Here is a 15,805-nt window from a genome sequence, read left to right as displayed (position 1 = left end):
AGTTACCCTTCATGGGTAACTGTCAAGTCAAAGGCGTAGATTGTAGAAGGATTTCGAGTAAAACACCTCGATGATCGAAATGTCGCATTATATTATATTTCTATTAGTGTAACGATTCAATCCGTTCGAAGACGAGCTCAGAAGATGCAAAAATCAACGCTTCCTATATTTAATATCTGGAGAAAATATCTACTCCTGGTTATAGGGAACTAAACTGACTAAAGCAATCTAATTTACAGATACTATGCTGGTCGTGAAAAGGGCCGATAAAGGACTGTGGGCGCTGAATCTTAATGTAACGTTTACTCTTTCTGCTCTGCAGGCAACCATAACGGGCAGAGACAGGCTTTTACTCCCGCTCTTTGGATGTACCGCGTCACCCGTGAATTCGGACCTGACCTAGCAAAGTCATTCGCTTACGAAGAGCGTCCGATGAGTACCGTCGGCGAGAGGCTGATGAACCTGTTCAACAATGAGGTCGGCAGAGTTATGGCCAAGGATGCTACGAACCATGGACTGAGTGACATCAACTTGATTTTGAACTCGCTCCAGGAGGGCGCCTTGCAGACATGGGTCGATCAGTCGTAGCACCGATACCGAGCGATAAGACGACAGTTGGTGCGAGAAAGTATCACGGATTCTTGTAATTTCCGTCGGCCCTGGTCCCAGTTGACCAGGCCTTCGCTATGGATCGAAGTTGAACTAGTCACCCTATTCGCACAAAACAAACGACGTTTGAAACTAAAGTTTACACCTATCGAAAGTTTTCAATCCAGTCTTTACATTTTAATATCATCCCATGTACGCTGAACTTCCCACCAACCTTTGTTCCGCAAACGAGACCATGTCATTCGATTCCACAGTGCACGTAATAGACTAGAGAGGCATGTCAAAAATGCCGCGCACTGGTTATTTCTCCACCGCGGTCTTATATATACCATATGCTCATCCAATAAATGGTGAAGATCTCTCCGATGATTAAAAGGGTGAGTGGTAGTCATATTTGCCCTTCTTGTGCGTAAAAACACAGGAAAATCATGAACAGTAGAAACAGCATGCCATATTCAAATGCGCAATTTTGAACTTTGACAGGTCAGAGGTCACAAAGGAAGGTAAAGTTACGTCGGCCCTAATTCTGGTACCGGTAGGTGTGGACACGACCAAATTTAATCCCAAAAGGACAATTATTTTGCGTCGGCCCAAATTTCAGTTGGGTTGCCAGTGTGAACAAGATATATCTCTCAGTCTAGACAGAGCGGCTACCCCATGCTGGTTTACGAGTCTGTGACTTTGAAATGTGTCCGTGATACCCAAGCTAATCGTGTGTTTTGTATGTGGATTGTGTCCGTCTCAAACGCTGAGTTGCGGTACTTAGGTGAAATGCACTGTATGCCTTTGACTTGACAGTTACCCTTCATGGGTAACTGTCAAGTCAAAGGCGTAGATTGTAGAAGGATTTCGAGTAAAACACCTCGATGATCGAAATGTCGCATTATATTATATTTCTATTAGTGTAACGATTCAATCCGTTTGAAGACGAGCTCAGAAGATGCAAAAATCAACGCTTCATGTATTTAATATCTGGAGAAAATATCTACTCCTGGTTATAGGGAACTAAACTGACTAAAGCAATCTAATTTACAGATACTATGCTGGTCGTGAAAAAAGGCCGATAAAGGACTGTGGGCGCTGAATCTTAATGTAACGTTTAATCTTTCTGCTCTGCAGGCAACCATAACGGGCAGAGACAGGCTTTTACTCCCGCTCTTTGGATGTACCGCGTCACCCGTGAATTCGGACCTGACCTAGCAAAGTCATTCGCTTACGAAGAGCGTCCGATGAGTACCGTCGGCGAGAGGCTGATGAACCTGTTCAACAATGAGGTCGGCAGAGTTATGGCCAAGGATGCTACGAACCATGGACTGAGTGACATCAACTTGATTTTGAACTCGCTCCAGGAGGGCCCCTGCAGACATGGGTCGATCAGTCGTAGCACCGATACCGAGCGATAAGACGACAGTTGGTGCGAGAAAGTATCACGGATTCTTGTAATTTCAACCTAAAGACTTAGTGTAAAGTAAGTTCAACACACAACACAATCTAACGAACTTAATTTCTTGTAACCCCTCCCCCATAGTATAATGTACTCAGTTTAGTAAATATGTTCGCCAGTTCTGTGGATATCGCCTAACATTTTGTGCAACAACGATAGTCAAATTCGTCTGCACTGCATACTGCCATTTCATAATGCGTATGCAGGGCTTTGTCTTTGAAACAACGGCTCATTTGATATGTTGATGATAACGATGATGACGCCGTGACGAAGAAGTCGCCGCCGCCGCCGACAGCGACAACGACGACTATGATGATGATATGATGACGACGACGATGATGTTTACCTTGAACCTGTTACAAGTATCCTCAATAGTATACCAGGTTGATAACAAACAAACTACATCTACTGAAAACCAAATACATGATATCACAGAGAAAACCTTGACGACTTACGTTTATGTTAATGACCCATGGCCGAAATGGCTCTCTAAAAGCTACAGTGAATCAGTAAATCCTTCATTGTACAAACCTAAGGAGATATTTTGTCGCTATTTCATGCAGATAAAAGTCCTGTTATTTTATGTCGTCTTTTTATTTGGTGGCTTCTTCTTGGAAAACAGCGTATCAATTATATTATCAAATAACATTATCTGTCATTTTTCTCGTACAGGTTTCAGAGGCATTTCATGATGAGAAATGAAATCGTTAAGCTGGTTTAAAAGTTCAATGAAAAACAAAACACTGTCAAGGTGAGGAATGGATAAGTACGCACGTGCAATCAAAAGCACGGTGAACCAAAACACTCTCTTGTAGCGGCAAAAGCCTTTGGCTGAAAATGCAAACTCTCTTTGATAGAGCATGCTAAAATGACCGTCATGTAATTACGTTTTCTGCAATCACTGCAGCAGCAAGCAACACAGCACGGTAGAACTAGAGTTTGATGGAAAAATAAGCATTGACGATGATAGCTTGACTCGTTTAGCTAAATTTCAAACTCCGCATGGAAGTCGCTTCCTTTGAGCCATTCTGTGTACCCCTGGTCGAATTTCTCGTTGTCTGCTACACTGAAGACCGCTTTCCACCCGCCAACCTTCCCTGATGAGAGAGAAATGCCAGTGATGAAATGCTTGAAGAATTAAGTGTGTTGTCAGTTTATTGGTATCGAGGTGCCTGTACTGTATCTAGTGGTTGTACAGTGACGGCCAGTTCCATTGACTTGTACATAGAAATGCAAGAACAGGTCATTGTACTATCATTTGTGTATCTTCATAGCTTGGTCAGGTACTCACATATATTTGAAGGTCATTTGCAGAATGAATGTTTTAGAAATCTATGCGGGAAGCAAATGGTTGCGCGTCGGTCTTAACCAGTTCCCCTGGCCCATTTCTTTAGTCAAGGATCTAGTCGTAGTGTCATTAAGTTTGAGGTGTCTGAAACTGCGTCAGTATGTTCCTGGAGTCTGAAAATGTGGCTGGGTTCCAAGCTGCATGTCTATAAACACTAAAATATTGCTCAAAACCAAAATACTGCCTAAAATCAATGGGTAGGATGTATTTCTATGCGATATATCGGAAGAAGGTTAGATGGGAATGGAATATTTTCCACACATTTAGATGGTCTGCTCACTGCTATACAGACCATATACCAACACAAAAAATGCAATATTGTCACCATTGCTTGTCGGCTACGTAAAACTGTAAGTCACGACGACACATGTACAACTGCAAATTTCAGGACAGAATTTTGGACCCCACTGCTAGGGACAGAGGTCTGAAAATGATTACGTATTTACCTTTCCGTACAAACGGTGAGGCCTCTGCTGGATCCACTTTCAAGACATTGACGCAATAGTCATTCTTTCTGGCGGCGGGATTTTTCTTCATACTTTCAAAACTGCAATGGTCGGCGATTTTCTTCACTACATCGTCATCAAGTTCCTTTTCGAGGAATTTCGCAAGTTTCGAAACACTGCCTGCCAAGTCCTGGTGAACATTGCAAAGAAAAACACCATTTTGAGTTTTCTGCTCAAGGAGTGATCGACACGTGTTTATTGACTTAACAGTGGCTTCAACCGTAGACATCAGAAGCGAGATCTCGCTTCAATATACCGTCTATCAGGCATTTTCTACCGCCTTGAGTTGAAGAAAAATGCTCGGAAAAATCAGACACACACAAATGCTGGAAGATTTGATCAAGCAAATCAGAAACTTGCATCGTGTACTTTCGATGTCTTACATAAGGTCTGTCATTTGCCCCAAGAGGTACAATAAAAACTCAGTTTTCGTTGGTTTGCTCTGAAATTGAAGGCCAGGGTATAAGAACACTATCACAGTGCAATCAAGAGTGTTAAATCTTAATTGCCCGGCAAAGACACGGAATAAGTCTGCTTGTGCCACGATGCAGTGAATTCAATGTTCTTTGAAATTGTAAATCACTGGCTGATACGAAATTGGGAATTGGTTACTCTCGGAACATCTGCAGAAGGTTAAATTATATGTTTCTGTTAAACATCATGATTGCATTAAAATTAATTTTAATCGAACTTTACGTTGAATGACTCAGCAAAACTAAAACGCCCCAAACAGAAAAAAGATACGCCAGTTTTGTTTCTAACTTGGTACACATTCACAACATCGCCTCCCTCGATATTACCAAGGAACTGCTTTTGATGTACTCAAATATCCAGAGCAGTCGAAATATCCAACATTAATGTATACAGTTCCGCTCTCTATTGAACAATTTAATCCGCCATGTAAGTACAAGCATAGACCTTCTGTTTAGAGTCTACGGTACAAGCGACAACTTGTGAACTATGTGCGCTATTCAAGAGTAAACTTTGTACAACACACAAATGAAGATTCGGGACGCATTAACACGAGTTTATCCAAATACGGCCAGCGGTTTGCGATGCGTAAAACAATTATGTATGAGGGTAGGAGGTGCTTCTCCATTAGCATTACATTTGACACGCTTGTAAATTGAGGCATAGAACAACAATAATACGTATACAAACCCTTTTCATTTCTTCAAAGGTAACGAAAAACACATTCGGTTCATGTCGCTTGTTCCACCATGTCAGAACGTGCTTTGGCCACGTCGAACCGTCATCTACATATGATCGACAACATGAATTTTATAGCGGCTGTCATATTGTAATTGTCGTGTAGAATCGGCGCAATTTATGTACTTGACCAATATAGTAAACCAGTGTAATTAATACTGTGTTATAATTGCGACAAGTGAACACCAATGGTGTTAAGACAAGAAGTATAGCGATATTTTGGGTGTCGAATATTACGGGCGACGTCAGACTGTTTGACTGTTGTGATTATGGTGAATATGTATTAAAACTGACAACACATATTCCTTTGATAATTATGGTGATGATGACGATGATGATGACGATGATGATGATGACTACAAGGACAATGGTTATCGATCGATCGATAATGAGTTGTTTAGCCCATAGCCAATACATTACTGTTCTTAAACCATAGCTTTGGAAGAAAAGAGAACGTACAAAAAAGCTCGTCAAGTAAGATTTCGCTATCGCCTGATCGCGGTTTAGTGATGGTAACCGCCCTAGGCCATAACGTTAAAAAGGCAATGAGGCAATTAATATGAGACTATCGTGACTTACATATGACGGTTTGGGCTCCATTGCTGGTGTTCATGAAGTCCGGGAGGAAGTCACTAAAACCATCGTACGCTTTCTTATTGATCGCCGGTAGTTCCTTCTGTGCGAAGTGGAAGGTGGAAACAGCTACATCTTTCGGATTCCTTGCCACGTATATCACCTGCAATTAGGATCAATAATTTCATGCAAATGTTAAGAATACTTCTTTTCGTTTTCCGAACTGTAAAACGTGTGCTCAATTCGTTGGGGCATTCTGGAGTCATACACTGTACGTAAAACACAGTCCCTCTTGTGTTGTAAGGACTGTGGTAAAACGACTGATATACTGAAGAGCAGCCGTAAAACCTCCAGAAATTTTTATTATATTGCACTAACCTTGGCCTGTTTGAGAAAATACGGGAATCCTTTTTCCTTCATTTTGCTTAGAGCATGTGTACACGTCTCATACATAACTCACAGACATTTATATCTCTGGTATCCTTTTGTACATTTTTAACATTTTGTACATTTCGTACATTAAAAATACTATAATACGACATTATTGAAAGTCATTAAGCATTTTTACTTCATGCAGCTACTAATTTGCATATTTAATGAATTTTTGAAATTAGGGATATATATTTGATTTTACATGACTAAAATTGATGAAACTTGCTATGTACATTAAAGATACTATTATGTAGGCTAACATTATCGAAAGGCATTAAGCATTTTTGCTTCAGCAAATTCCTAATTTGTGTATTTAATGAGCTTTCCTAATTAGGGATATATAAAGTTGGCATAACATGGTATGTACATTGATGATTATACCAGGTTATACCAATATTGGAAGTCATTTCGCACTTAAGTTTTCAAGTCAGCTAATTTATAGTTTGCATATCTAATGAACTTACAAAGTTTGGAATATACAGTTTGAAGGACTTGACAAGAGGCAATTACACTTGCTATATAAAAAGGTGATACAGTGACAGCAGTCAAAGAAATTAATTATTTCTATTGCAGCTAATTACGTATTTGAATACTTAATGACCTACAGAGTTAATCTGTGGTGAATATTGTTCATTATGTTGATCATAATACTTTCAATGAAGTTGCAAACATGTGGCAAAGGTTCAAATTTACACATAACTGCAATATATAATGAAACACGTGAGCATTTACAGTTTATATCTGGTTGATTGAGGGAGATGACCAGTATAAGGCTGCGTTCACAAAAAATGGTTAGGGGGGGCTAGAGGAATTCGGAGGATTCGAAAATTTTGAGGGTAGTAGAGGGGGGACTTGAAAATTTTGCCCTCCTTGAAGGGGGCGACTTGACAATTTTTGGTTCCCTTTAGTGTTTTACATTTTCCAATTCCAAGTTTTTGTAGGTAATTCTATGAACAATAAATACCATTTTTATGTCATCAAAATGTTGTAAGTTAAATCTAAAACCATTTTGTCACATTTCATGACTTTTATCTCGAAAAAATCTAAACGTGTGATTTGTCGTAAAAAACAAACTTGAGCCTAGTAACAGGGCAGAAGCTGCAACTGTTCATGATTTCTGCAATGCAATATAACAACTACAGGTTCTTGCTATCTCCCTACAGCATGCTCAAACACACAATATTTAGTTTGTCGACAAAGCCTGTATATATAAATATAAATATGTATTTGGTGATAATTTAATTGGAGTCCACACTGACAGTCAGTTGTCAGTGATACAAATGCATGGTGCACGTTCATAGGCTGTGATAGCAAGCTGAATACTAGACAATTCAACTTGCTGTAGGGAATAGAGCAAGAACGCAGTTGTAAAACTGAACAAATATACTGCCAAAATTATCAAAGTTAAGACTGCTATACTGCCTATGGGTAGTGTCACTATCATTAATGCTCTGCTACTGCAGTGTCACTGTCACTACATACCTGAACAGTGACAGAGATAGCTCTGACTCTGATTTACGTGGTAGTTGAAGAAGAGTTTGGGTCAAATGACGCTCATGACAGTGAAACATACTTGTACACAAGATCAGGCCAGAGAGCAACACACGGAAAAACACACAGAAATTTTTGAATTCTGGCATATGAGAATAATCAAATATTAAAGAAAAAAGGTGGGGTCACCATGCTTGATTTTCTAAATTTTCACATTCTTGTTATAAAATGATACAGAAGTAAAACTTTGAACAGTAAAGACTAAAAGAAAAAATATGTGACCAAATGGAATTATTTATTTTTTAACCAAATATTTAATTATTACACCCAAAATTTCAGAGATTAAAACATTTATTTGATGGAATATTTTAACCTTCCAGTATTGTCAATTTTGAGTAGCATCTAATCCATATATGTCTTGTAGTTTTGAAACAAATTTTCGGTAGGTCACTGTGCGATATGGCAATTAGCCAGAATTCACAATTTTCCTACTCTCCAATGATTATCACTTTGTGTGCTCTTCGGCAGGAGCAATTGACCTGGCCAGAGTTGGATTGACTCAAGTTGGCTTTTAGACCAATAAATCTAAAAAATCACTGATGCATTTAAACAACTTGCCTTTAGAATATGACTATACAAAGTGCTAATACAGGTAGTGTTGAACACCTGTGAGCAGAACGGCGCAATACATGTTTATTTTTTCTGCGCTCACATCCTCTATAAATATGCGGGCCTGTAATAGTTGGGGGACTTGAAAAAATTTGACCATATAGAGGGGGCATTTGAAAATTTTTAAGTGTACTTAGGGGGAGCTCAAAAAATATAAGATTTCAATCGAGATTCCTCCAGCCCCCCCCCCCCCACTAATCGTTATTTGTGAACGCAGCCTAAATATGAATAAATAAGGTATAAATACATAAATAAAGTAGACTATAAGCTAATATAAGCCTCTGTACAACTTCTGTACCTTCGGTTTCTTTTCTTCCATTTGCGTAGGAAGGAACTCTGGCCGCAAATGTGACACGATTATCCTGGGAGACGGTTGGGTGTCGAGGTCGAACCCTTCAGGCAGGCCAAAGTGTGTGGTAACCCCACTCATGCTAGGGTGGTTCGGAGAAATTACGAATTCTATGTAGGGCGCCCTCACATCTGGTGGCACTTTGTTGATTGCGTCAATATCTCCTCCATTCATCACCAAGGGAACAACTTCTTTCATCCATGTTGTCCCTGCACTCAAAGTGAAGGTCGAAGAAAATTGAAAAAAAAATAATTATTACACCTCACTCATTCAGCGTGCACTGCCATTGGTTAAACACGACTCACGTGACATGTAAAAGAACATGATGATGCCTCTGCGAACGTGATGATGCCCTCTGCGAACTTGATGATGCCCTCTGCATTTGATATTACATGGATGACGTCATTTTACTTACTGCGCATCCTTTCTGCGCGTAACAAATTGTCGTTCGCTTGTACTTGCTACTATCGCTGCGAACGTCATGCAGACCTGTCACCGGCACAGTTAGACGATATTTTGATGCAAGTAAACAGCAAACGAACGAAAATGGCAACAGGAATGCAATTTCTGTGTTCAGCGACTATGCAAGCAACAAATTTTGGATACGCGACCGAGGAGATCGGCAAACTTTCAGCGGCAACCCTAGACTTGGCACTGACAACATTTTACGCTGAGGGCCGGACTCATGCAGAAAGGTGAACTGTACTCGAAGAAGTTTGTTCGGTGTAATAAAAATAATAACACATGAGAGCGAGAGAAAGATCACGATTTTTTGCCTGCCCTCGGGCTGGTGGTCATGATCGAAATATTGATGATGCCCTCGCCTACGGCTCGGGCATCATCAATATTTCGATCATGACCACCATCCCTTGGGCAGGCAATAAATCGTGATCTTGCCCTCGCTCTCATGTGTTATTATTTAAATAGTACATGTAAGTACTAAATGAATCAGGGCCAACCACCCAATTGAATCGTAACCAGCCGCGGCGTCTCCACGTGTACGTAAGCTTAAGTTTAAAGCCCTATTAATTTTATATTCCATCAAATAAACATGTTGATCTCTGAAATTTTGGCTGTAATCATGGAAAATTTGGTAAAAAGCAAATAATTCCATTCAGCCACTCATTTTTCCATTTAAAGTAGAGTCTTTAACATTTAAAGTTTTACTTTAATTTGTGTCATTGTACGATTAGAATGTGAAAATTTCATTCATACTGCATGGACTTGAAAGGTTTCAAATATTGATTTTGAGTGGTTTTCGTCAAAAACGTCCTTTTTGTCGTACATTTGTAAAATGTAGAAAATCAAGCATGTTGACCTCATCATTTTTTCAATATCTGATTATTCCAATAGGCCAGAATTCAAAAATCCCTGATAACTGTCAAGTCTCCTAGTCTTCCATGTGTTGCTCTCTGGCCTGATCTTGTGTACAAGTATGTTTCACTATCATCTTGAGCGTCAAATGACCCGAACTCTTCTTCAACTACAACTGCATCACAGTCAGAGTTATCTCTGTCACAGCCGGTATGCAGTGACAGTGACAGTGACATTGCAGTAGCAGGGCAGCTGTATTAATTTTGATTATTTGTTTTTGTTCAGTTTATACAACTGCGCTCTTGTTCTACTCCCTACAACATGTTGAACTGTCAGGTATTCAGCTTGCCAACACAGCCCTTGTATGTGTTGCGTGCATTTGTATCATGGACATATGACTTTCAGTCTGGACTCTAACTCAATTATCACCAATATTTATATGTACAAGCTTTGTCAACAAACTGAATAATGTGTTTCAGCATGCTGTAGGGAGTAAGCAAGAAACTGCATATTATACATTGCATAGATATATTATTATCAACAGTTGCAGCTTTTGCCCCGTTACAAAGCCTACTTGTCTTTTTGCGATAATTTATGGGATTCATACATTTTTAGATTTTTTCGAGATAAAAGTCATGAACTGCTACAAAACGGTTCTAGATTTGTTTAATTATTGCCAAAATCAGAACCATTGGATGACATAAAAATGTTATCCATGTTTCATTGAATTACCTACCAAACCTCGGAATCGGAAAATGTAAAAAAATAAAAGGGAACCAAAATATTTCCAGGTCCCCCCTTATACGCAGAGCAGAACCTTCAAGTCCCCCTCTACTACTCCCAACCTTACTACTCCCAGAATTTCGACCCCCCCCCCCCCGAATTCCTCCACCACCCCACCAGTATTGTGAATGCAGCCACAGACAAATATAGACAGACTGGAAACGCGGCATGCCTTTTGTTCCATGGTCGTCTCGGCAGACTATTGGCTTTTCATATTAAAATGAGCTTCAAAGGTGTTAAACTTTTTGGAGGCTTTGTTTGTGGTTGATAATTGCACGAGATTATGTGAAAAATACGACGAGATGGCATCGTACTGCCAGTCGCGTAGCAACCATAGTTTACAGGCCAGAAACACTGCTTCACGCCAATCAAAACATAACACGCCAGCAGTTTCATAAACATGTCCTTCCTTGACGCACGTGTAAAAGACGGTATGACTGACCCTAAACCATTGAGTAAAACCAGACAGTATCGATAAAAGACTTTCAAATTTGGTTCAAACACACTCATTATATATTCATAAAAATATGAGAGGAATTTTTAAAACGGTAAAACTCACTTTCCTGAAGCTCAAAACACTCCCATTTTCGCCAGCATGTCAATTCCGCTCAGCACCACAGGACAACAACAACACAAACTTTGCCGAACATACTTTCGCTTAATAATTGGCGAAAATCCGAAAATTACCGAAGGATGCATGGTCTGCACTCTTCAGAAAAGAGAGGCGAGAGCAACCTGAGGCAAAGCAAACATGGATGGGTTACGTAACCGCTTCACGCCTTAAACAATACCCGTTGCGAATCTGTCCATGTTTGTCTGTGATGCAGCCTAATCCAGTCTTGCTTTGTATCCAATCCAAGGTCGATGTCAATTGTAGCAATTTTTCCCACCTCCCTGAAGGCAAACATATACCCTTTCTTCTGTCACATTTGGCTGACAACAAATCACCCCTCCCGAAAAAATGTTAGCCCCCTCATTTTAAATGGTTCACTCCTCAAAAGGTCAAACTGTGTCCAGCTGTCAGTTGAAAGGTCAGACTAAAATGTCATGCTGCAAGAAATACCACTCATTTCAACGCTGTTGAATGTTCAACTTTTACGAAGTAATTAGTGTCTGTCAGTTGTCACATGAAATTTGAATAAGTTGACCAATAGCTATGAAGTTCAATATCATTTAATCGTGGAATGAAGCTAAACAAGGAGGATTTCCATGTGTGCGGTGATGACTTCATTTAATTGTTTCCATAGCGTATAAGGCTGCGTTCAAAAATAACGATTGGGGGGGGGCTGGAGGAATCTCGATCGAAATCTTTTTTTTTTTCAGATCCCCCCTAAGTACCCTAAAAATTTTCAAATGCCCCCCCTCTATGTGGTCAAAATTTTTCAAGTCCCCCCCCCCAAACTATCACAGGCTCGCATATTTATAGAGGATGTGAGCGCAGAAAAAATAAACATGTATTGCGCCGTTCTGCTCACAGGTGTTCAACACTACCTGTATTAGCACTTTGTATAGTCATATTCTAAAGGCAAGTTGTTTAAATGCATCAGTGATTTTTTAGATTTATTGGTCTAAAAGCCAACTTGAGTCAATCCAACTCTTGCCAGGTCAATGCTCCTGTTGAAGAGCACACAAAATGCAATCATGAGAGAGTAGGAAAATTGTCAATTCTGGCTAATTGCCATATCGCACAGTGACCTACCGAAAATTTGTTTCAAAACTACAAGACATATATGGATTAGATGCTACTCAAAATTGACAATACTGGAAGGTTAAAATATTACATCAAATAAATGTTTTAATCTCTGAAATTTTGGGTGTAATAATTAAATATTTGGTTAAAAAATAAATAATTCCATTTGGTCACATATTTTTTCTTTTAGTCTTTACTGTTCAAAGTTTTACTTCTGTATCATTTTATAATAAGTGAGTGAAAATTTAGAAAATCAAGCATGGTGACCCCATCTTTTTTCTTTAATATTTGATTATTCTCATATGCCAGAATTCAAAAATTTCTATGTGTTTTCTTCCATGTGTTGCTCTCTGGCCTGATCTTGTGTACAAGTGAGTTTCACTGTCATGAGTGTCATTTGACCAAAACTCTTCTTCAACTACCATGTACATCAGAGTCAGAGCTGTCTCTGTCACTGTTCAGGTATGCAGTGACAGTGACACTGCAGTAGCAGGGTAGTATCTGATAGTGACACTACCCGTAGGCAGTAGCTGTATTAACTTTGATAATTTTGGCAATATTTTTGTTCAGTTTTACAACTGCGTTCTTGTTCTACTCCCTACACCATGTTGAATTGTCCAGTATTCAGCTTGCTGTCACAGCCTATGTATGTGTGCCATGCATTTGTATCACTGACAGCTGACTGTCAGTCTGGACTCCAATTAAATTATCACCAAATACATACTTTTCTTTATATATACAGGCTTTGTCGACAAACTAAATATTGTGTGTTTGAGCATGCTGTAGGGAGATAGCAAGAAACTGTAGTTGTTATATTGCATAGAAATATTGCAGAAATCATTAACAGTTGCAGCTTCTGCCCTGTTACGAGGCTCGTTTGCTTTTTACGACAAATCACACGTTTAGATTTTTTTGAGATAAAAGTCATGAAATGTGACAAAATGGTTCTTTGTTAAATCATTACTAACATTACAACATTTTGATGACATAAAAAATGGTATTCATTTTTCATTGAATTACCTACAAAAACTTGGAATTGGAAAATGTAAAACTCAAAAGGGACCCAAAAATTTTCAAGTCCCCCCCTACAGGTAGAGCAAAATTTTCAAGTCCCCCCCCTCCACTACCCCCAAAATTTTCGAATCCCCCTGAATTCCTCCAGCCCCCCCCCCCCTAACCGTTTTTTGTGAACGCAGCCTAAAGTACCGAACCGGCGCGGCGTAGTCGTTCATCATGCATCATCTTCTGTCAAACAGCGAATTAATATCATTCACGCTGCTATGCTTAGCAAACAACAGCCATGTGTTACCATTTTACCATCGATGCGACATATTTAAACTGTGCAATTTTACATGTAAACTCCTTTGACATAATCAAAATGACAGCGACTTGGTAAAGGTACGCCAACAAGGCGCTGTTTCGAACGATATTTGCATGCCAGCCGACGTGCGGTCGTGCTCGCAAGCTTCAGGTTTATTTGCACAACTCATAGTAACTGTTACATGGACTCACCAGATTTAGGGTACGTCAGAACAAATATATCGTCTGACCGAACCTCAAAGTTCCTAATCTTGTCTACGTCAATGGAGATTCCTGAGTTTTCGATCGTCTCTGCGTCAACCATCGTGGACCAGTCGAGCTGATAGTAATTCAAACTTTGATACAACAGCGCGGTGAAGAAATGGGTGCGAGGTGGTATAAATGGAAGCCCTTTGGACCCGTATTGTACCTTTGGACCCGTATTGTCACTGCTGCCTTTAACAACCGCCGAGTTCAGGTACTTTGACCTGTGTTGTATTCACAGACAGATAATCTGAAATTCACCCTACCAGTTTGACAAGTTCCTACACGGTTGCTGGTTCCCCTTCGCCAAGAGACTGGACAGAAATTACGTAAGGGGAGCGGGGTTATGTGTTGGTTACCGTTTTTCGTATTTGGTTTTTTGAAGGGTCGCGTAATTTTGCGCATACTTGTGGGGAAGGTCACCATATTTGCGCAACCAAAAAGGCAAGATGTGGTTCGGTATAGTCAAACCGGAATGACAGCTTCAAGTTCGAAATTTTCAAAAACGGGTTCAATATAATTATTTGTGTTATGTAGGCCTAATATAGGTAATTTGTGTAATTATATATATTTATACATACATATATATATATATATATATATATATATATATATATATATATATATATATATATATATATATATATATACATATATATATATATATATATATATATATATGCAAAGCATATATATATATATGCAAAAGCAAAAGCAGAGCGTTATAAATAAACAGATTACTTCAAGTACATTTTAAAGTAATGTAATCTATTACTTAAGTTTCATGCATCTTGCAATCCTCAGATAGAGTGAAATGATTACTAGCTCGACACTCTTACATATATGATTGGAACGAACCATTCTATTTGTAGGTGGTGTTACAATTCGATAGATAATATTTGTTTTGGTGGCGACATTTTGAAACCAACTCAGAGCGTTTGTTTAACAGTGTAGATTTGTCAGCATTGATAACGAGGAGCTTTTCGGATATACAAAGATTACATCGCTCGTTCATGTTAGAGTAGCTCAATGCTTTATCAATGATTGACCATGAAATGTCAAAGTCTTGGTTCTTATTTCTTTATTTCTTAAGTTCCATACGAATTTTGACAACTCGGTGTCGTTTTTGTATCTCTCGTTACGGAACGATTTCGTGTGATTAGTGTAGCGCGTCTTGAAGGTGTTATCAGTGAGGCCGATATAAACCCTCTCTCCTAAACCCTCTCTCCGTTGTCCTCGTTGATACTTTGGCCTTGTACACCACGCCTTTGACGTTTTTTATACTTTCTATCACTTTCAAAATCGGATTACACATGCAAAGGAATTGTAACTTTAGTAAAGAAAAACAGAAAAATATTCTCATGATCTTTATGAACTGGCATCACCGAGTCTCTCTATACAGACCGCAATACATTGATACTGATCGACAACCATAGATAAAAGACAGCAAAACTCAGCCATGATTTTCACAGTGTTTTATATTGCTATTTCAAATCAAACTGATTAAACAATCTCTGGATACAGAATGGCAGTTTTGTGAAATTTCAGCATCAAAACCCCACACCTTGACACAAAGACGTCTTGTATGCTGCTGATCAACAGCATAGTATGATATTTCTATAATTTTCTCATTTGCTGCAATTTTACCTTCTTAAAAATCGCACGGGCGTGAGATTATGTCCCACATATCTTTCAAAATTGGCGCGAAGATGCATTTTCACAATTCTTTGTTCTAATTAAATGGCGCCGCCGTTCAGGAACCCGTATAGTATGAATTCTCATGATTATTCATAGATTCCCTTTTGTACAAAGTTGGACAATAGAT

At 39.2% G+C, this 15,805-nt stretch overlaps 1 protein-coding gene across 1 annotated transcript; it reads right to left on the bottom strand.

Moving 5' to 3' along the window:
- Positions 1–2,623: 2,623 nt before the first annotated feature.
- Positions 2,624–14,354, bottom strand: LOC139149856 (sulfotransferase 1E1-like). Its single transcript, XM_070721855.1, has 6 exons — positions 13,930–14,354; positions 8,580–8,839; positions 5,696–5,852; positions 5,069–5,163; positions 3,848–4,037; positions 2,624–3,150 (listed from the first exon to the last, which is right to left on the bottom strand). The coding sequence occupies exons 1-6, from the start codon at positions 14,039–14,041 to the stop codon at positions 3,038–3,040; spliced, it is 927 nt and encodes a 308-aa protein (XP_070577956.1). The 5' UTR covers positions 14,042–14,354; the 3' UTR covers positions 2,624–3,037.
- Positions 14,355–15,805: the final 1,451 nt, after the last annotated feature.

The sequence above is a fragment of the Ptychodera flava genome, chromosome 14, assembly GCF_041260155.1.
Source record: "Ptychodera flava strain L36383 chromosome 14, AS_Pfla_20210202, whole genome shotgun sequence".
NCBI classification, from domain to species: domain Eukaryota; kingdom Metazoa; phylum Hemichordata; class Enteropneusta; family Ptychoderidae; genus Ptychodera; species Ptychodera flava.
The sequence above is the reverse complement of the archived record's forward strand: the minus strand, read 5'-3'. Positions and strand labels throughout refer to the sequence as shown.

What these genes read in the sequence shown, in the direction of transcription:
- LOC139149856 (XM_070721855.1), bottom strand. Translation starts at nt 14,041, where the DNA reads ATGGTTGACGCAGAGACGATCGAAAACTCAGGAATCTCCATTGACGTA. An exon ending in TGGAAGAAAAGAAACCGAAG is followed by an intron (nt 5,853 to 8,579) that starts GTACAGAAGTTG and finishes TCCTAATTGCAG; the next exon opens with GTGATATACGTGGCAAGGAA. An exon ending in CTCACCGTTTGTACGGAAAG is followed by an intron (nt 3,151 to 3,847) that starts GTAAATACGTAA and finishes CTCTCTCATCAG; the next exon opens with GGAAGGTTGGCGGGTGGAAA.